This window comes from Triticum urartu, chromosome 5, assembly GCF_003073215.2.
Source record: "Triticum urartu cultivar G1812 chromosome 5, Tu2.1, whole genome shotgun sequence".
Lineage (NCBI taxonomy): Eukaryota > Viridiplantae > Streptophyta > Magnoliopsida > Poales > Poaceae > Triticum > Triticum urartu.
This window is the reverse complement of record NC_053026.1, coordinates 517619227-517641333: the sequence shown is the minus strand read 5'-3', so window position 1 is coordinate 517641333 and position 22107 is coordinate 517619227. Positions and strand designations below refer to the sequence as shown.

At 44.0% G+C, this 22107-nt stretch overlaps 2 protein-coding genes across 3 annotated transcripts; one reads left to right on the top strand and one right to left on the bottom strand.

The window, feature by feature from the left end:
• Nucleotides 1-1824: 1824 nt before the first annotated feature.
• Nucleotides 1825-4824, top strand: LOC125510280 (protein CWC15 homolog). Its single transcript, XM_048675420.1, has 7 exons — nt 1825-2112; nt 3116-3222; nt 3370-3411; nt 3513-3597; nt 4138-4228; nt 4321-4427; nt 4527-4824. Exons 1-7 carry the CDS (start codon nt 1982-1984, stop codon nt 4648-4650), a joined length of 687 nt encoding a protein of 228 aa, XP_048531377.1. The 5' UTR covers nt 1825-1981; the 3' UTR covers nt 4651-4824.
• Nucleotides 4825-7871: 3047 nt separating this feature from the next.
• On the bottom strand, nt 7872-11131 carry LOC125510281 (PRKR-interacting protein 1 homolog). 2 transcript variants are annotated; one of them, XM_048675421.1, is made up of 3 exons: nt 10882-11131; nt 9823-10133; nt 7872-8516 (listed from the first exon to the last, which is right to left on the bottom strand). In XM_048675421.1, the coding sequence occupies exons 2-3, from the start codon at nt 10105-10107 to the stop codon at nt 8208-8210; spliced, it is 594 nt and encodes a 197-aa protein (XP_048531378.1). In that variant the 5' UTR covers nt 10108-10133; nt 10882-11131; the 3' UTR covers nt 7872-8207. The 2 variants fall into 2 exon arrangements, with proteins under 2 accessions (XP_048531378.1, XP_048531379.1); XM_048675422.1 differs by having other exon boundaries at nt 9823-10137; nt 10882-11129.
• Between the last annotated feature and the right edge of the window lie 10976 nt (nt 11132-22107).

Here is a 22107-nt window from a genome sequence, read left to right as displayed (position 1 = left end):
GCTTTCCCGTGGCACAAGATGTGCACGCAAAGTCTAAAGATTGAGGAAATTTTGACTCAAGCAAATTATGACCAATGGAATTGCTAGTAATTTTTCTCATCATCCCGATCCCGGGATGGCCTAGGCGATCATGCCAGGTTTGAACCGCGTCAACATTTTGAAAAATTACTTTGTATGCAACATGTTCTACGGGTTTGATGTACGTATAGTACAAACCAGGCGATAGAGAAGGAAATTTTTCATGTACCTGCTTGCCATATCCATGATCTTTGGTGAAGAGTAGATACTCCTCTTTGTTGTCTTCATGGGTTTTAATGTGAAAGCCATTTTTACGAATATCTTGATAACTGATCAGGGTATGTGATGAGTCGGGATACAACAAAGCATCCTTAATTGTCACTTGTGTACCGCCTGGGAGGGTAAATATGGCACATCCAGTGCCAACGATTACCGTATCGCGTCCAGCGATAGTTAGAATATCTCCATTCATCTTTTTCAGAGTTTGAAAATAATTCATCTCCCTCGGTATGGAGTTTGTGGTTGCACTATCCACAAGGCATAATTCCTCTTCCATTGGATTGTCACCGTAGAGAACGTCGGTGAGGCCCTTCAGTGCTCTTGGCAGAGCGTGCTTGATAACATGTTTGAGTGAAAAATGATCCACTGATCTTTGTGTTGATAGAGTAGCAAGGAGGAGGCATCTTTACATGAACCGTCATAGGCTAAAAATCACGACGGTTGAGAAAAGAAGACGCGTCGGTTGCTATAGAAAACCACACACACTGTTAGACAAGAGGAGACTTTCCTTCTAATTAATACTATATGCTAATTATTCACAACAATATCGTCTATTGCTGCACTGGGCATTGTGCAGCCCAACTGGACAACAATATATGGCTACTACTCCCTCCGTTCCTTTATGTTAGGTGCATTATTTCCAGCTCGGTGACCAAGGTAGCATTTTTTGAAGCCTCCGGGACAGGGACAATACTACCCCTGATATTAGTTTAGCATTAGAAATCAATTAGCGTGAGCCTCCACTGATTTGACCGCCGCATGCAGATATGCTGCCTTGGTCTGACATAAAGGAACGGATGGAGTAATATAGTAATTGCCTAAAGAAATATAGTAAAAGTATAATATAGCAATATTAGTAAAAAGATACTAATATAGTAATATATAGAAAATGTTTTTGGTAGTTAAAATGACAAAACTCTTCAAACAAAAATACTAGAAAATTCACATAAACCTTATATAATATTTAGAGCTTAGGAGTAATATTTGCATCAAATATAAAATAAAATGCAAATAATATTGTTATATAATCCATTTTGAAATTTAAAACAATTACCTAAAAGTTAATTTAGGATATTAAATAGTTCCCCCAAAAATGGTTTTACATAAGATAAATAACCAAATAATATTTAAATAATTTCCAACTTTTTATTGAAGCGTTCAGATTACATTATCTCCTTTGATTTTATTTTTGAGTTGGATTTGTTTTAAATATAAAAGTCCAAATAAGTTCCAAAATAAATATTAGGGAAAGTACTTTTATTACCCCTCATTATAATATTCAATAAACTCCAAAAGTTTCAAATCCTAGTCAAAATTTAGTCGTCTTTAGGTGGTCTACGGAGCTGAATGAAATTTTGTTACTTCTGTTTTTTTTTGTACTGCCATGCAAAGATCCGAAGTTTTCCCCTAAAAAATATTTTTAATATAATATTCGTGTTTTTTTGGCAAAGCGTCTTTTTTTGTTGAGACAATTATCCTGTTTTAAGGGCTGGTGGTAACTAATGAAGACCGTGAGGCCACCGTCCATCCAGTTTGTAGCCCAGCACGCATCGCGCTACCACATCCTGGTCTGGCCTGGCCCGGTCAAAACAAACAAAAACGAAAAGGCGCTTCTGGAGGGTCCTCTCCGCAATAATCCTCCAAACCAAAGCAGAGCAGAGCAAAGCAATCCCCCGGTTGAAGGATGACGACGGCGGCGCGGCCGACGTGGGCGCCGGCCAAGGGCGGGAACGAGCAGGGGGGCACGCGCATCTTCGGTCCCTCCGGGAAGTACTCGTCCCGCGACCTCGCCGCCCACACCTCCCTCAAGCCCAGGTAGGCAACTTCAAATTCAACAATCGTCTTCCCCTACCCGCGCTCCGATCCCGATTCCGATTCCGATTCCGCGCCCTCGCTCGTGGTTCGAATCGCCCGCCTCGTCTGGTTCCGCGCCCACGCCGTCCGTCGTTGGGATTGGGGCCGGGGAAAGGGTGCTAGGGTTCGTCGGCCTCGGAGACATGCTCTCCAGATCTCCGCACCGTAGGATTGCTGGCGACGTCGCTAGCAACCTCGTGTACCGCCAGCGATGTGTGTAGTGCTTCTGCATCTGTTGTTTGGGGCCTGAATTGGGCCCTGCCGCTAATCGCGTGTGAATGGATGGATGCACCACCTGCCGTTTGGTTTGGTTTGGTTGGTGTTAGGGGTCACCTGGATCAGGTCAATTCCAACCCAATAAACCCAGGTAGGTAGTACCTGTTTGCTGCAACGACCGACACAATTAGTTACTGTAGTTGTCAACCAACATATATGTAGTAACGTGAGCGAGTCTGTTTACGTGCACTAACCTGGGATAGTCGAACAAAATGTAGCTGTTCGCAATGTTCATCCTACATAGAACAAACAACTATTTTGTCTGCTCCGGCAGGCTCCATCAAGAGAGTGAATCCGGAAGCAAATGGCTTATCATGCTTCATATGTTCCTCATTGTGGGGTAGGTTTATTAGTTAACCATAATCAGTAAAAAGGGCAGCCCGGTGCACGTAGCTCCCGCTTGCGCAGGGTTAGGGGAAGGATCCGAGCCTTTCCTTGTGTTTCTGCAAGAGGCTGTTTCCAGCACTCGACCCATGACCTCATAGGCAACAGCTTTACCGCTGCGCCAAGGCTCCCCTTCTTAACCATAGTCAGTAACTAACACTATATGGCCGAACTGTTGCATCAGGCTTCACACGATTAATAATTTATTTCTTGCCCCTGTCAACCATGAATGATATTAGCTGATAGTTTATATATATTTTTTCTTACTATCTTCCTCTCAATACTCGCCCCCTCTTGTGTGCAGAAAAGAGGGCCAGCAAACTCAAGAGGAGGTACAGAAGAGGAATCTCAGGGACGAACTTGAGGAGCGTGAACGCAAGCACTTCTCATCCAAGGATAAGTCCTATGTTGGTAATACCTCTGGGCCCATCTGCGCTTTCTTCGTCAATTTGTGCAAATAGTGCTTTGACATATCCTTTCTTCCGTGATGTTTGTCTTTCGTTGTTTCCTTGTACCTGTGAGTCGTGATTGATTAGTTCAACCTCTTTTTTCTCGCAGATGAGAGGGACCGACGAAAAAGTTCGAGCCTGCTCTTAGAAGGTTGGTGACAACCTTAAAGCTTTAGCAAAGTCTGTTTAGTGTTGTTTATGTTCAAGGCAGCATACTGATTTACTTTGTTCTTCTGGTAACCACATTCACAGGTTCAAAACGGGATGAGGATAAGATAGTTCCACGTGAAATTGATGCAGACGACTCTGACGTGGAGCTCAAAAGTGATGATGAAAGGTCTGTTTAGTTAGTTCTTGCTCAGTAGTTTATCAATCACACCTGTTCAAAATGCTGACCAGACTCTACTTGCTGTTGCACTTGCATGGATGGGATTAACTGATACTCCCTCCGTTCCTAAATATAAGTCTTTTTAGACATTTCAAATGGACTACAACATGCGGATGTATGTAGACATATTTTAGAGTGTAGATTCACTCATTTTGCTCCGTATGTAGTCACTTGTTGGAATCTCTAGAAAGACTTATATTTGGGAACGGAGGGAGTACATCTTCTATCTGCATGAATAAATTGTATTGTAGACTGGGGCCGGCTGAAACTGTTCAATATGTGTTAGTTATCTACCTTAAACTTTGTTATTGGATGTGGTATGTTTATGTTTACAACAATACATATGGTAAAATAGCAAAAAAGAATAATGCAGCAATTGTCCCGGTATTTTTTTGGGACAGAGCTGTTTATCTGGGCCCAGATTTGTAGTTCAGCTGATTATCTCAACTTATTCTATGTCTTACTCATCAAATTGAAACTTTTATTCAGTGATGATGACGACGACGACGATGACACTGAGGCACTCATGGCAGAGCTCGAAAGGATTAAAAAAGAAAGAGCTGAGGACAGGCTTAGAAAGGTTTGTTGTTTTCTTCTCTGTATTATCATTTTGAGGTGCTCTTCTTCTTTAGGTTTAGAGAATTAATGTGAAGTCCCATCTGTTTGCTCCAGGAGCGTCAGCAAGCAGAAGAAGAGGCCAAGATGAAGGAGGCTGAGCTGATGCGAGGAAACCCACTGATCAATATGAATAACTCTGGCTCCTTCAATGTGAAGAGAAGGTGAAGACAGTGATGCCTTGGTGGCCTTTTTTTTAACAAAAGAATGCTGCCATGCTTTATCCTGAGCTTAATCTTGTTCATATATGTGTGTTGGCGCAGGTGGGATGATGATGTTGTATTCAAGAACCAAGCTCGTGGAGAGACTAAGACACCGAAACGGTTCATCAACGACACCATCAGAAGTGATTTCCACCGCAAGTTTCTGCATAGGTACATGAAATGATGTGCTGTATGCTTTGTTGTCTGGACAGTATGCATGCTGGAAGAGGAGCCTGTGATGTTTCTGAATTCTGAAGATCAATTTGTATGACATAACTGTAACATCTATGTTACCTGTACGGTGATATGTTTACCCTGTTCCTAAGAGTAAAGAGAAGAACCCACTGGTTGTGTTTTACTGATGCTTTGCCGTGACCTCAGCATCTTTCTGTTAGTATTTACTACTCCCTCCGGCCCATATTAATTGTCGCTCAAATGGAAGTATCCGTTTCAGCGACAATTAATATGGGACGGAGGGAGTATTTGAATTCTTCCAGACCCACTTTGACCTGGAAAATATGCATATTTGTGGTGTACTCTCAGTTTGTGTGACCGCCCGGCAGTGTCTTGGAAAATGTTTATATTTTTAGCTGAATTCATTTAGTGCTTGAAACACCAATTTTCTGGTCGGCCTTCTCTTGGGAAAATGATTTTAACTGAATTAGCAGCCAAAGTCCTTCTCTATTTGATTGCCAGTGAGAGTTTAGCCGAGCAAATTGGCAGGTTACCCTTTGCCTCTGTTTCTCATGGCATTGGAGTCGTTGTACTGCTTGGAGATTGACATCCTGGTTCTCCATTGTTGGCTGGCCACTTTTTCCATGGCTGGTTGGGAGGGGCTAAGGATAACATTTATTTTCTCTCCTTGTTTAATTGCCCAGTGAGTTCTGCTTGCATGGTTGCATCTGCTGTAGTCTTACTTTTGCAGAATCTGCTGTCTTGATTTTGTCGATTGATGTTGAGGTAATGTTGCTTGTTATCAAATTCAAATGAAGTAGGTAGCATATTTTCCTTATAACATTTTCTCTGTTCTACTTTGGATTTTTCTTTTGTTACACGCAAATTGAACTTCTATTTGCGTGCTGCCCCCTAAGGGGAAAAAGGTCTTACGTGAGCCTGCAATTGAAGTTATGTTCTTGATTTGTTTCTTGCTGTCTGGTTACTGCCTGATTTGTGATTAGTGTAGAAGTAGTTAAGAGTTTTAGCCGAGCAAAATGGCAGGTTACCTTATGCCTCAGTTTCTCATGGCATCTGGGTCGTTGTGCTGCTCGGAGACCCATCACTCCTGGTTCTTCACACTGTTGCTGGCTACTTAATTACCTTGGGGCTGGTGAGTGAGGCTAGGTGGACATATTCTCTTTGTTTGCACTAGTAAGTTGTCCTCCTTGCTCTGCAGTTTTCCTGTTGCCCTGTGATTGAGATCTGTTTTTGTTACCATGGCTGAAGTTATCTGCTGTTTTTTTCAATTTCGTCGGTTGTTATGCTCAGGTTATTGCTATCTACTACGTACTACTTTGTCGCTCCTCCTGATCATGTTTTTCTTTCCATTTATTTTTTGGTTTGTTGGACACTTGGTTAGTTGGTTAATTTCTGATTAGACTAGACTGAAGTTGTGGGATTTCATGTGAGCAAAATGGCAGGTTGCCCGCCTTTGTTTCCCATGGCATTGGAGTCGTTGTGCTGCTCGGAAATCCACCACTCCTAGCTCTCCACTGTCCATGCCCACTCCACTATGGGTTTGGTCGAGAGGCTAGGGTAATATTAATTTCCTCTTTTCATTGTGTTGAGTTGATTCTGCGTGTATTAATTCGTGTTGGACCAAGATCAAGATCGAGGTGCTGTTAATTCTGTTGTTCTTGTTGATTGAGACGGTCGCTTGTTATCAAATGCAGTTGATCCTGTTCTTTCCTGGTCCGCCTACCATCTTCAGCTGCCTGCCTGCAAATCAAACTGAAAGAATACTTGCTGCTCCGGTTGCACTATTTCGTTGCACCCGTTCTTGCTGCTGCATTCATATGGGTGCAATCAACCCTGTCCCTGAAGAGATTGGGCCGTATTGTCCATAGATCAAATTAGGATGAAATGAATGCACACGATGGTGATACTCTAACCCCGTTCCGAAGGCAGAACAGCAGTTTGACTGCTCCTGTAGTTGTTATACAATTAATTTTTGTTTAGATTAGTCGCATAATGTTAACCGCATCACAAAGAAACTAAGTAAAATCACTCTACAGAGATGAGAGGAGATAACGGCCTGTGCATGCAAGTGCAGTTAGTGTTTGCTCCCTGTTGAACATCCAGTAGCGGCTGTTAGCCTTTTGAACAGACCGGGCCGCCTTTGTTTGGCAGAATATCTGCTGGGATTAGAAATGCCAAGACCCATATTATCCTCTATGATATATGCTGGAGCAATGAAGGGCGGTGGGATATTGGTTTTGTCCCTGTGAACCATCCATGTCTTTGGTTTATTTTCTTAACGATGATTAGTTAATGGTTTTACTAATTATGATGGTTGATGGTGATGTTCTTTTGCTCTGTGTTTGTGCCAACTTGTAAAAGCTACGTTTGAATTCTATCATGTACTCCCTCTGTTCTTAAATACAAGTCTTTTTAGAGATTTTAATATGAATTACAGATGGATGTATATATACATAGTTTAGAGTGTTGCTCCATATTTATTCCTTACTCGAATCTCTAAAAAAACCTTATATTTAGGAACGGAGGGAGTAATATAAGAGGGATTATGCTTGCTACTACCTCCGTTTCAGTTTACAAGTCCTACGCGTATATCTAGGTTGTCAATTTTATCACCTTAATATAAACTATATAACACAAAAATTATACGGTTTGAAAATAGAACATTTGAAGTTTATATTGGTATATTTTTTGTAATATATGACTTGTATTAGGTTGGTTAAATTGACGACCTAGGAGCACGCGCACGCCCTGTAAACTGAGAGAGAGGTAGTAGATGTTTGGTACTGTATTAATTAATGATAATGGAACAGGGAGGTTCCGTGAGTGCTCATTATTTATTTTTTGGAGAAAAAGTTCTGTCATTTGAGGTAATTGGGTGAAGTAAAAACTGACACATATGTTCTTCAGATGCTAATAACCTTCAAAGATAACCAAGATGGGAGGTTTCCATTACAACACCAAGCAAGTTAAATAATAACCAACATGTTGACCAAAGCACGGCAAGAAACGAGAGTATTTCTTCTGCTTACATAAAATCTGAGTCAAAATAAGCGAAACCCACCAAAGTCACAGTTGGTGCAATTCATCTGATGCTCACAGGATTGAGTTGTGATTCCAAAAAGAAACATAAGGTGAGAGAAAGAAACATTAGGCAATCAAGTTCATACAATATGTTTCAGAGACTAACTACAAAAAAAGAAACATTAGGTGTTGACGAAAAAGAGCCTCAACACTAAGTTTCATGCATGGCCATGTCATCAGGAAAAGGTACATAATATTGCATAACGAGAAACCAATGCGCCGTCCCCATCTACCGTCCAGGAGAATGAGCACCCACTGGCATCCGTTTGCCATCTTACAGCAGACAAGCGTTTCCAAAACAAACTAACAGGGCGCCCAATGCACCCAATCTAGCATGTATGTTTCCGAGTCTATCACTACAAAAACAAGCACCCGATGTCAGTTCATGCCCCCCGTCTTACTTAAATCCCTACTAGTGATGAAAAGTAATATCCATGAATGGTGGTCTACAGTATAATAACAACTTCATTTGCATTGCTTAAACTTGTCGTCGCCCTCGTAATCCGAACCCTCATCGTCATCGTCTGACTCCTCCACCTGCTTAGGCACTGCTTCGCTATTGGGTTCCTCGCCACCGCCGCTTGGTTTGGCCCGCTTTTCATTCTTACGCTGCTTCTTCTTTTGGCGCTTCAGGCGCTTCTTGGATGTACGCTCCTCGGCTGCTTTTAGCCTTTCCTCCCTCCGCAGATTGAACTCGGCGACCTGCTTCCTCTTTTCGTAATCAGTCTCCATCCTCGTTATTCGGTCCTGTTCCCTTCTCCTCATTTGCCGATACTGTCAAAACAAGAGTGCTTACAATTAGTTAAACAATCAGATTATTAACCACCAGTGTGTTTCCATTCAAGTTCTCAAAACTATCCATGTCATGAAACTTGAGAAAACTGGAGCTAGCTAGATTTGTACATACAAAAAACTAGTAAATTAGTTGAGAACACATCAAGAAAAAGTTTGCTCTAGCTCTGTGAATGCTGGAACAGGAGGAACCAAATACAAACATCATGATTTTCCGCTGCTATCATGTTACCCAAGAATACTGGTGAAGAAACATGATGGACAAAATATGACTTGAATTTATTATTATCACAATTCTCAAAGAAAGCAGAATTTGAATTAACTTGTGTACAGTCTCAGCAACACAATCTCCACTATGATAACCTTTGTCCCACCCAGTTACTGACGGTGATTGTATGCATCAATCTGAACCCACACACAAGTCAATAGCAGTTCTAAAGTTAAGCTAGGATCGTGCCCACAAGCCAACAGCAGTACTTCATTTTAATAACTCAAATGAAGAGTTATGAGTGGCAAAACACTAAATCTTCTCCTGGTAGGCTGATAGCAATTTGATCTGGCCTCAGTTCTATTGCAGCACTCATAAGCCACTGGAACTTCTGATTATCATGTGATGGTGCCTATGATCGCAGCTAAGCCACAAATACAAAGATCTTGTATCTGATCCCTTCTCTTATATCACATCATAACTTAATAGACCTTCACATTTTATCAAACAGTGGTCATTCGTCAGCCTTTTAACCTCCCATTTGATTAAGTGATGCAGCAAAACATATTCTTTTCATTTATATTCAATGATGCTACCTTAATATCCACAGCAACTTGCGTTCTAGAGATTCATGAATCGAGCAAATTTTAAACGTCTTATTGTTTTGGTATAGTCAACTGCATAACAGCATACACAAAATTTACTCAAGTGTTTTCTACTGTCAGTATTCTTAAGAACATCGACAGGTAAAGGGACTTCTGTAAATGCATTTTTTAACGCAAGCACAATGTGTTTTCTTCCTATATAGACACCAGAACTATTTAGAATCAATAATTCATGTTCAGATGAACCATAGACCCAAAATTTCCTTTAAGACAAAGTTCAATAAAATGGCAACTTCACCAAAACATTGAACCATCTACTCAAGTGCTAATTGACAAATAAATCTCATCATAGCCATAATGTAGAGTTATGTGTGAGTCCTATCCGCATAATAAGGAAAAGAAAAAAATGGTTCACCCTGACACTCATTTTAGCTGAATTCTCCACTTGTACGAGGGTGGGAGAGAGAAAGAGTACCTGGTGGAAGTCGCCAGAGCCAGAACCAGCAGAGGACCCAGAGGTGTTGCTGGCACGGACAGGGACATTGTCCATGATGCGCTTCAGCTTCACCTCTATGTCCTCCACATCCTCCCGTAGCTTGACCCCTCCCGAGCTCTTTCCTCCACCCTCCACCAGCACCAGCTGCTTTCCACTGTCACCAACAGCAGCCTTTGCCACTAGTTCACCACCAGAAGCCCTTGCCGGTGGTGGTGCCATTGGGACTAGCTGCTGCATATTGCCATCCTTACCAGGATCTGACATTGTTGATACTAGCTCCACCTGTGGATCTGCCTAGATAGAACAGAGTGTTAAAGCATGAGCTAAGGATAGGAATTTTCACTTCAAAGTTTATGTGGGACATGTTCTTTTATGCAATTGAAATTCCTAGTTGTCTTTGGGGGCTACAGAAGATAACAGATGCCATAATGGACCTGGAAATAGCAAGAATAGATTGATGACTGGGAGGGAGCAATGTACTGAACATAACAAAATCTAAGTATCAAATGAGTGTACAGTAACAACTAATACGTTTCCATCCTCCAACCTCGTGAAAAATGGAATAATTTGTTCTGGCTAGTACAGCCAGCAAATACACATTAAGACATGGACCATGTCCAACGCAGATGAAGCAGGTACCCTCTCCTAATGTACCTAAGATGTGACCCTACCTATCTGTCCTCTGAGCCTTGTTACATCTGGACTAGAAGTAAACTATATGTGGCAATGAAATTCAAGATCCCTGGTTTGTACTAATTTATAACTGCAATTGCATCCAGCAAGCACAAGATTTGCAGCGTGGTGCACAATTAGAGAGGAGAGGCATCACATTAACCAGGCAAAGCATCCCTAATTCAACTTGATTCAAGTTCACATGCTGGCTAAATGAGAAGCGCAAGGCCTGAGGGATTCCTAAACTACTTATTCAGAAAGAAAACGAGCTTCTATCAGAGCAGTCAGGTCAGGCCGCCACCACCTGAGGGATGGCCTGAAGCAACCCGGAGAGAAAAGAATCGTAGAGTGTTAGGGCTTTCGTACCGCCGAGAAGATAAATCAGGCTGAATGGATCCCCTGCCCAGTCCAGTGCAGCTGAGCAGAGAGAGGCGCGGCCCCTGGGAGGAGGAGGCTGCAGCTGGTCACCGCCGCGGACGGGATGGGATCGATGAGCTCAAGATGTGGACGCGGTGGGGAACGCGGCGGAGGCCCGCCGGTGGGGGCGTGGAGGAGGGCGACGGGCGGCGGCTGGTTGGAGGACGACGGATAGGAGGACCCAACCAACAGGAAAGAGGAGGCAGGGGCGGAGAGCCAGGATCAAAGCCAAATGGGCCGGGACGTTTACAATTGGGCCGTGCCAGGGCACGAGTGCCCGTTTCTGCCAAATGACGCACACTCCTCCCCTCTTCACATTTGGGCTCGGCCCAGTTACTTCTTTATCTCCTCTTCCAGACCCCCCGCGCCAGCTAACTCGTAGACAATAGATGCTATATGGCCCGGCCCATGTAGGTTTCTTTACACCGGTTTCAGGAACCTTCTAGAAGGTTTCACCCTTTTTTAGGCGGTTTTCTCTGGGTTTTTCAGGTTGGGTTTTGTTTTTACTTTTCAAATACATGAACTTTTCTAAAATTTGTGAACATTTTTTAAATTATTTTTTTTTTCAAATTCATGAACTTTTTCCCAATTCATGAATTTTTTTCAAATCCAAGAAGTTTTTCCAATTCACGATTTTTTTTAAAAAATGGCGAATCTTTCCCAAATCCACATTTTTTTTCAAATTCATGATTTTTAAAATTTGTGAACCTTTTCCCAAATCAAGGAATTCGGGTGTGTTGGGTCGGCCCACGCAAGGAGGCGCATGAGCGCCAGTTGAGAAACTTAGTGCTTAAGGCGCCGAACATGAGCCCTCATCTATCGATAATGAACGAGTAAAAATGTGCAACTTGAATTATTTTATTTGACAACTTGATGTCTGGATTGTAATATTTATATTTGAACTATTGTTGCATTTGAATATTTGCACTGCTTGAAGAATTATTTATGCTATATATCTATAGTTATTTTGAGTGTTGCGGACATAGAGAAAAGAAAATAGAGGCGGACGTCTGGTGCACAAGGTTGGATGACCGGCTTTTGTATCAGTGTTCGCAGACGCGTCCATGGACGTTAGTGTCTGGTTTAAGGTATGCCATTGAAGATGCCCTAATGCATGAAAAAACATCATCTGATTTTGCTATTTTGGTCATCCATGAGGTGGTAGGGGGGTGTGAGGGCAGATTCAGTTCTAAATTTCTAATACATACTGATTTGTTCTTTTTGTTGTTGCTTGGGCAAATCCATATGAGCGAGAAGATGGGAAAAGGGCTAGTTTTGCCTAGGCTACAGGTCGAGCAGGAGAAGAAGAAGCCAGCACAGAAGTTTACCCCGAGGGGCCTTCGAGGGAAAGTACGCTCCATATTACTAGCATCTCCAACAGTTTATGTAAAAAACTCCTCATAAAATGTCCACATAATTTAGAGAAGTTGTCTCGTGATGTATTTTCTCGGTTCCCGTAAACTTCTTCCCCTAAAATCTACTCCCTCCAATCCAAAGTAAGTGCCACAACTTGAACTGGGGTTAGTTCAAAAATGCGACACTTGTTATGGATTGGAGGTAGTATTTTTTTTCTGTTTCCCATTTAACAAGCATACAAATGGAACATGCATGCCGGGGGGAGCTCATTGGAGACACAGTCGATTACAACGGGTGTTGCTTGTGGTGGTTGCTCGTTGGAGCCTAGGAGGCGGCGTTAGGGGTCTTCAATGTCCGACCAGCGAGTGTAGGTGGAGGCAGCAACGGGATGGAGTAGCGCCAACACAGTGCTTGGTCGGAGATGGCGCGTGTGGGGGCGCAACAATAATCCGTGGTTGCGCAGCAGTGCACGCGGGGAAAGGGGGTGGGCAGTTGGGCCGGTGCGGGAGGCGGCTGGGCGGTTCGTTGGGGCTGCAACCGGTGTTGGGGAACGTTGCAGAAAACAAAAATTTTCCTACGGTTTCACCAAGATCCATCTAGGAGTTCATCTAGCAACGAGTGATTAGATGCATCTACGTACCTTGTAGATCACGAGCGGAAGCGTTCAAAGAACGGGGATGATGTAGTCGAACACGACGTGATCCAAATCACCGAAGATCTTAGCACCAAACGGACGATGCCTCCGCGTTCAACACACGTACGGAACGGATGACGTCTCCTCCTTTCTTGATCCAGCAAGGGGGAAGGAGAGGTTGATGAAGATCCAGCAACACGACGGCGTGGTGGTGGATGCAGGGCGTCACAGTAGCAGGGCTTCGCCTATACTACGAGGGAGAGATGTAACAGGGAGAGAGGGAAGCACCAAAGGCTGAGGTCTGAAGTCCTCCCTCTCCTCAACTATATATAGGAGGTCCAAGGGGGGGTGCGCAGCCTAGGAGATCTAATCTCCTAGGTGCGGCGGCCAGGGGAGGTTTCCCTCCCCCCAAGGCACTTAGGGGTGCCTTCCACTAGTGGGACTCCTCCCATATGGAAACCCTAGGCGCATGGGCCTATAGGGGCTGGTGCCCTTGGCCCATATAGGCCAAGGCGCACCCCCTACAGCCCATGTGCCCCCCCGGGATAGGTGGCCCCACCCGGTGGGCCCCCGGGACCCCTCCGGTGGTCCCGGTACAATACCGATAACCCCGAAACTTGTCCCGATGGCCGAAACAGTACTTCCTATATATAATACTTTACCTCCGGACCATTCCGGAACTCCTCGTGACGTCCGGGATCTCATCCGGGACTCCGAACAACATTCGGGTTACTGCATATACATATCTTCACAACCCTAGCGTCACCGAACCTTAAGTGTGTAGACCCTACGGGTTCGGGAGACATGCAGACATGACCGGGACGACTCTCCGGTCAATAACCAACAGCGGGATCTGGATACCTATGATGGCTCCCACATGCTCCACGATGATCTCATCGGATGAACCACGATGTCGAGGATTAATCAACCCCGTATACAATTCCCTTTGTCAATCGGTATGTTACTTGCCCGAGACTCGATCGTTGGTATCCCAATACCTTGTTCAGTCTCGTTACCGGTAAGTCACTTTACTCGTACCGTAATGCATGATCCCGTGATCAACCACTTGGTCACCTTGAGCTCATAATGATGATGCATTACCGAGTGGGCCCAGTGATACCTCTCCGTTATATGGAGTGACAAATCCCAGTCTCGATCCGTGTCAACCCAACAGACACTTTCGGAGATACCTGTAGTGCACCTTTATAGTCACCCAGTTACGTTGTGACGTTTGATACACCCAAAGCACTCTTACGGTATCCGGGAGTTACACGATCTCATGGTCAAAGGAAAAGATACTTGACATTGGAAAAGCTCTAGCAAACGAACTACACGATCTTTGTGCTATGCTTAAGATTAGGTCTTGTCCATCACATCATTCTCCTAATGATGTGATCCCGTTATCAATGACATCCAATGTCCATAGCCAGGAAATCATGACTATCTGTTGATCAACGAGCTAGTCAACTAGAGGCTTATTAGGGACATATTATGGTCTATGTATTCACACGTGTATTACGATTTCCGGATAATACAGTTATAGCATGAATAATGACAATTATCATGAACAAAGAAATATAATAATAACACTTTTATTATTGCCTCTAGGGCATATTTCCAACAGTCTCCCACTTGCACTAGAGTCAATAATCTAGTTACATTGTGATGAATCGAACACCCATGGAATTCTGGTGTTGATCATGTTTTGCCCTAGGGAGAGGTTTAGTCAACGGATCTGCTATATTCAGGTCCGTATGTACTTTACAAATCTCTATGTCTCCATCTTGAACATTTTCACGAATGGAGTTGAAGCGACGCTTGATGTGCCTTGTCTTCTTGTGAAACCTGGGCTCCTTGGCAAGTGCAATAGCTCCAGTGTTGTCACAAAAGAGTTTGATTGGCCCCGACGCATTGGGTATGACTCCTAGGTCGGTGATGAACTCCTTCACCCATATTGCTTCATGTGCTGCCTCTGAGGCTGCCATGTACTCCGCTTCACATGTAGATCCCGCCACGACGCTCTGTTTGCAGCTGCACCAGCTCACTGCTCCACCATTCAACATATACACGTATCCGGTTTGTGACTTAGAGTCATCCAGATCTGTGTCGAAGCTAGCGTCGTAGTAACCCTTTACGACGAGCTCTTCGTCACCTCCATAAACGAGAAAAATTTCCTTAGTCCTTTTTAGGTACTTCAGGATATTCTTGACCGCTGTCCAGTGTTCCTTGCCGGGATTACTTTGGTACCTTCCTACCAAACTTACGGCAAGGTTTACACCAGGTCTGGTACACAGCATGGCATACATAATAGAACCTATGGCTGAGGCATAGGGGATGACACTCATCTCTTCTATATCTTCTGTCGTGGTCGGGCATTGAGCCGAGCTCAATTTCACACCTTGTAACACAGGTAAGAACCCCTTCTTAGAATGATCCATATTGAACTTCTTCAATATCTTATCAAGGTATGTGCTTTGTGAAAGACCTATGAGGCGTCTCGATCTATCTCTATAGATCTTGATGCCTAATATATAAGCAGCTTCTCCAAGGTCCTTCATTGAAAAACTCTTATTCAAGTAGGCCTTGATGCTGTCCAAGAGTTCTATATCATTTCCCATCAAAAGTATGTCATCTACATATAATATGAGAAATGCTACAGAGCTCCCACTCACTTTCTTGTAAACGCAGGCTTCTCCATAAGTCTGCGTAAACCCAAACGCTTTGATCATCTCATCAAAGCGAATGTTCCAACTCCGAGATGCTTGCACCAGCCCATAAATCGAGCGTTGGAGCTTGCACACCTTGTCAGCATTCTTAGGATCGACAAAACCTTCCGGCTGCATCATATACAACTCTTCCTTAAGGAAACCATTAAGGAATGCCGTTTTGACGTCCATTTGCCATATTTCATAATCGTAGAATGCGGCAATTGCTAACATGATTCGGACGGACTTTAGCTTCGCTACCGGTGAGAAAGTCTCATCGTAGTCAATTCCTTGAACTTGTCGATAACCCTTAGCGACAAGCCGAGCTTTATAGATGGTCACATTACCATCCGCGTCTGTCTTCTTCTTGAAGATCCATTTATTTTCTATGGCTCGCCGTTCAACGGGCAAGTCAGTCAAAGTCCATACTTCGTTTTCATACATGGATCCTATCTCGGATTTCATGGCTTCTAGCCATTTGTCGGAATCCGGGCCTGCCATCGCTTCTTCATAGTTCGAAGGTTCACCGTTGTCTAACAACATGATTTCCAAGACAGGGTTGCCGTACCACTCTGGTGCGGAACGTGTCCTCGTGGACCTTCGAATTTCAGTAGGAGCTTGATCAGAAGTATCTTGATCATCATCAATAACTTCCTCTCTAGTCGGTGCAGGCACCTCAGGAACATTTTCTTGAGTTGCGCCATTTACCGGTTCAAGAGGCAATACTTCATCAAGTTCTACTTTCCTCCCACTTACTTCTTTCGAGAGAAACTCTTTCTCCAGAAAGAGTCCGTCTTTGGCAACAAAGATCTTGCCTTCGGATCTTAGGTAGAAGGTATACCCAATAGTTTCTTTAGGGTATCCTATGAAGACGCATTTTTCCGACTTGGGTTCGAGCTTTTCAGGTTGAAGTTTCTTGACATAAGCATCGCATCCCCAAACTTTTAGAAACGAAAGCTTAGGTTTCTTCCCAAACCATAATTCATACGGTGTTGTCTCAACGGATTTCGACGGAGCCCTATTTAAAGTGAATGCAGCAGTCTCTAAAGCATAGCCCCAAAAAGATAGCGGTAAATCGGTAAGAGACATCATAGATCGCACCATATCTAATAGAGTGCGATTACGACGTTCGGACACACCGTTACGCTGAGGTGTTCCAGGCGGCGTGAGTTGTGAAACTAATCACATTTTCTTAAGTGTGTGCCAAATCGTGACTCAAGTATTCTCCTCCACGATGTGATCGCAAGAAACTTGATTTTCCTGTCACGTTGATTTTCAACTCACTCTGAAATTCCTTGACTTTTCAAAGGTTTCAGACTTGTGTTTCATTAAGTAGACATACCATATCTACTCAAGTCATCAGTGAGGGTGAGAAGCATAACGATAGCCACCGCGAGCCTCAACACTCATTGGACCGCACACATCAGTATGTATGATTTCCAATAAGTTGGTTGCTCGCTCCATTGTTCCTGAGAACGGAGTCTTGGTCATTTTATCCATGAGGCATGGTTCGCACGTGTCAAATGATTCATAATCAAGAGACTCTAAAAGTCCATCTGCATGGAGCTTCTTCATGCGTTTGACACCTATGTGACCAAGGCGGCAGTGCCACAAGTATGTGGGACTATCATTATCAACCTTACATCTTTTGGTACTCACACTATGAACATGTGTAGTAATACGCTCGAGATTCATTAAGAATAAACCATTGACTATCGGAGCATGACCATAAAACATATCTCTCATATAAATAGAACAACCATTATTCTCGGATTTAAATGAGTAGCCATCTCGTATTAAACGAGATCCTGATACAATGTTCATGCTCAAACATGGCACTAAATAACAATTATTGAGGTTTATAACTAATCCCGTAGGTAAATGTAGAGGTAGCGTGCCGACGGCGATCACATCGACCTTGGAACCATTTCCGACGCGCATCGTCACCTCGTCCTTCTCCAGTTTTCGTTTATTCCGCAGCTCCTGCGATGAGTTACAAATATGAGCAACGGCACCGGTATCAAATACCCAGGAGTTACTACGAGTACTGGTAAGGTACACATCAATTACATGTATATCAAATATACCTTTGGTGTTGCCGGCCTTCTTGTCCGCTAAGTATTTGGGGCAGTTCCGCTTCCAGTGACCCTTCCCTTTGCAATAAAAGCACTCTGTCTCAGGCTTGGGTCCATTCTTTGACTTCTTCCCGACAGCTTGCTTGCCGGGCGCAGCAACTTCCTTGCCGTCCTTCTTGAAGTTCTTTTTACCCTTGCCCTTCTTGAACTTAGTGGTTTTATTCATCATCAACACTTGATGTTCCTTCTTGACTTCTACCTCTGCTGATTTTAGCATAGCAAATACTTCAGGAATGGTCTTTACCATCCCCTGCATATTGAAGTTCATCACAAAGCTCTTGTAGCTTGGTGGAAGCGACTGGAGGATTCTGTCAATGACCGCGTCATCCGGGAGATTAACTCCCAGCTGAGTCAAGCGGTTATGTAACCCAGACATAGTGAGTATGTGTTCACTGACAGAACTATTTTCCTCCATCTTACAGCTGAAGAACTTATCGGAGACTTCATATCTCTCGATCCGGGCATGAGCTTGAAAAACCATTTTTAGCTCTTCGAACATCTCATATGCTCCATGTCTCTCAAAACGCTTTTGGAGCCCCGGCTCTAAGCTGTAAAGCATGCCGCACTGAACGAGGGAGTAGTCATCAGTACGTGTCTGCCAAGCGTTCATAGCGTCTTGGTTCTGTGGGACGGGTGGATCACCTAGCGGTGCTTGTAGGACATAATCTTTCTTGGCAGCTATGAGGATGATCCTCAGGTTCCGGACCCAGTCCGTATAGTTGCTGCCATCGTCTTTCAGCTTGGTTTTCTCTAGGAACGCGTTGAAATTGAATACTACGTTGGCCATTTGATCTACAAGACATATTGTAAAGATTTTAGACTAAGTTCATGATAATTAAGTTCATCTAATCAAATTATTAATGAACTCCCACTCAGATTAGACATCCCTCTAGTCATCTAAGTATTACATGATCCGGGTTAACTAGACCGTGTCCGATCATCACGTGAGATGGACTAGTCAACGTCGGTGAACATCTTCATGTTGATCGTATCTTCTATACGACTCATGCTCGACCTTTCGGTCTTCTGTGTTCCGAGGCCATGTCTGTACATGCTAGGCTCGTCAAGTTAACCCTAAGTGTTTTTGCATGTGTAAAACTGTTGGAAATATGCCCTAGAGGCAATAATAAATTGGTTATTATTATATTTCCTTGTTCATGATAATCGTTTATTATCCGTGCTATAATTCTATTGATAGGAAACTCAGATACATGTGTGGATACATAGACAACACCATGTCCCTAGTAAGCCTCTAGTTGACTAGCTCGTTGATCAATAGATGGTTACGGTTTCCTGACCATGGACATTGGATGTCGTTGATAACGGGATCACATCATTAGGAGAATCATGTGATGGACAAGACCCAATCCTAAGCATAGCACTAGATCGTGTAGTTCATATGCTATAGCTTTTCTAATGTCAAGTATCATTTCCTTAGACCATGAGATTGTGCAACTCCCGGATACCGTATGAATGCTTTGGGTGTATCAAACGTCACAACGTAACTGGGTGACTATAAAGGTGCATTACAGGTATCTCTGAAAGTGTCTGTTGGGTTGGCACGAATCGAGACTGGGATTTGTCACTCCGTGTAAGCGGAGAGGTATCTCTGGGCCCACTCGGTAGGACATCATCATATGCGCAATGTGACCAAGGAGTTGATCACGGGATGATGTGTTACGGAACGAGTAAAGAGACTTGCCGGTAACGAGATTGAACAAGGTATTGGATACCGACGATCGAATCTCGGGCAAGTAACATACCGATAGACAAAGGGAATTGTATACGGGATTGATTAAGTCCTTGACATCGTGGTTCATCCGATGAGATCATCGTGGAACATGTGGGAGCCATCATGGGTATCCAGATCCCGCTGTTGGTTATTGACAGGAGAACGTCTCGATCATGTATGCATGTCTCCCGAACCCGTAGGGTCTACACACTTAAGGTTCGGTGACGCTAGGGTTGTAGAGATATTAGTATGCGGTAACCCGAATGTTGTTCGGAGTCCCGGATGAGATCCCGGACGTCACGAGGAGTTCCGGAATGGTCCGGAGGTAAAGAATTATATATATGGAAGTGCTATTTCGGCCATCGGGACAAGTTTCGGGGTCACCGGTATTGTACCGGGACCACCGGAAGGGTCCCGGGGGTCCACCGGGTGGGGCCACCTGCCCCGGGGGGGCACATGGGCTGTAGGGGTTGTTCCTTGGCCTATATGGGCCAAGGGCACCAGCCCCAAGAGGCCCATGCGCCAAGAGAAGAGAAAAAGGGGAGAGTCCTAAAAGGGGAAGGCACCTCCGAGGTGCCTTGGGGAGGATGGACTCCTCCCCACCCTTGGCCGCACCCTTCCTTGGAGGAAGGGGCAAGGGCTGCCCTCCCCCTCTCCCTTGGCCCTATATATAGTGGGGAAAAGGAGGAGCAAACCAATCTAAGGCCTGGCGCCTCCCTCTCCCTCCCGTGACACATCTTCCTCCTCCCGCAGCGCTTAGCGAAGCCCTGTTGGAATCCCGCTACTTCCACCACGCCGTCGTGCTGCTGGATCTCCATCAACCTCTCCCTCCTCCTTGCTGGATCAAGGCATGGGAGACGTCTCCGGGCTGTACGTGTGTTGAACGCGGAGGTGCCGTGTGTTCGGCACTTGATCATCGGTGATTTGAATCACGACGAGTACGACTCCATCAACCCCGTTCACTTGAACGCTTCCGCTTAGCGATCTACAAGGGTATGTAGATGCACTCTCCTTCCCCTCGTTGCTGGTTTCTCCATAGATAGATCTTGGTGATACGTAGGAAAATTTTGAATTTCTGCTACGTTCCCCAACAGTGGCATCATGAGCTAGGTCTATTGCATAGATTCTATGCACGAGTAGAACACAAAGTAGTTGTGGGCGTTGATTTTGTTCAATATGCTTGCCGTTACTAGTCTTATCTTGATTCGGCGGCATCGTGGGATGAAGCGGCCCGGATCAACCTTACACGTACTCTTACGTGAGACCGGTTCCACCGACAAACATGCACTAGTTGCATAAGGTGGCTAGCGGGTGTCTGTCTCTCCTACTTTAGTCGGATCGGATTCGATGAAAAGGGTCCTTATGAAGGGTAAATAGCAATTGGCATATCACGTTGTGGTTTTGCGTAGGTAAGAAACGTTCTTGCTAGAAACCCATAGCAGCCACGTAAAACATGCAAACAACAATTAGAGGACGTCTAACTTGTTTTTGCAGGGTATGCTATGTGATGTGATATGGCCAAAAAGGATGTGATGAATGATATATGTAATGTATGAGATTGATCATGTTCTTGTAATAGATGATCATGGAGCCCCAAGATGGAGATCAAAGGAGCTACATGATATTGGCCATATCATGTCACTATTTGATTGCATGTGATGTTTATCATGATTATACATCTTATTTGCTTAGAACGACGGTAGTAAATAAGATGATCCCTCATTAAAATTTCAAGAAGTGTTCTCCCCTAACTGTGCACCGTTGCTACAGTTCGTCGCTTCGAAGCATCACGTGTTAATCGGGTGTGATAGATCCTTTCGTTCACATACAACGGGTGTAAGAAGTTTTACACATGCAAAAACACTTAGGGTTAACTTGACGAGCCTAGCATGTGAAGACATGGCCTCGGAACACAGAGACCGAAAGGTCGAACATGAGTCGTATGGAAGATACGATCAACATGATGATGTTCACCGACGTTGACTAGTCCGTCTCACGTGTTGATCGGACACGGCCTAGCTCACTCGGATCATGTAATCACTTAGATGACTAGAGGGATGTCTATCTAAGTGGGAGTTCATAAGATGAACTTAATTATCCTGAACATAGTCAAAAGGATTTTTGCAAATTATGTCGTAGCTTACGCTATAGTTCTACTGTTTAGATATGTTCCTAGAGAAAAATTAGTTGAAAGTTGATAGTAGCAATTATGCGGACTAGGTCCGTAAACTGAGGATTGTCCTCATTGCTTCATAGAAGGCTGATGTCCTTAATGCACCGCTCAGTGTGCTGAACCTCGAACGTTGTCTGTGGATGTTGTGAACATCTGACATACACGTTTTGATAACTACGTGATAGTTCAATTAAACGGTTTAGAGTTGAGGCACCGAAGACGGTTTTTGAAACGTCGCAAAACATATGAGATGTTTTGAGGGCTGAAATTGGGATTTCAGGCTCGTGCCCACGTCAAGAGGTATAAGACCTCCGACGATTTTCTTAACCTGCAAACTAAGGAGAAAAGCTCAATTGTTGAGCTTGTGCTCAGATTGTCTGAGTACAACAATCATTTGAATCAAGTGGGAGTTGATCTTCCAGATGAGATAGTGATGTTTC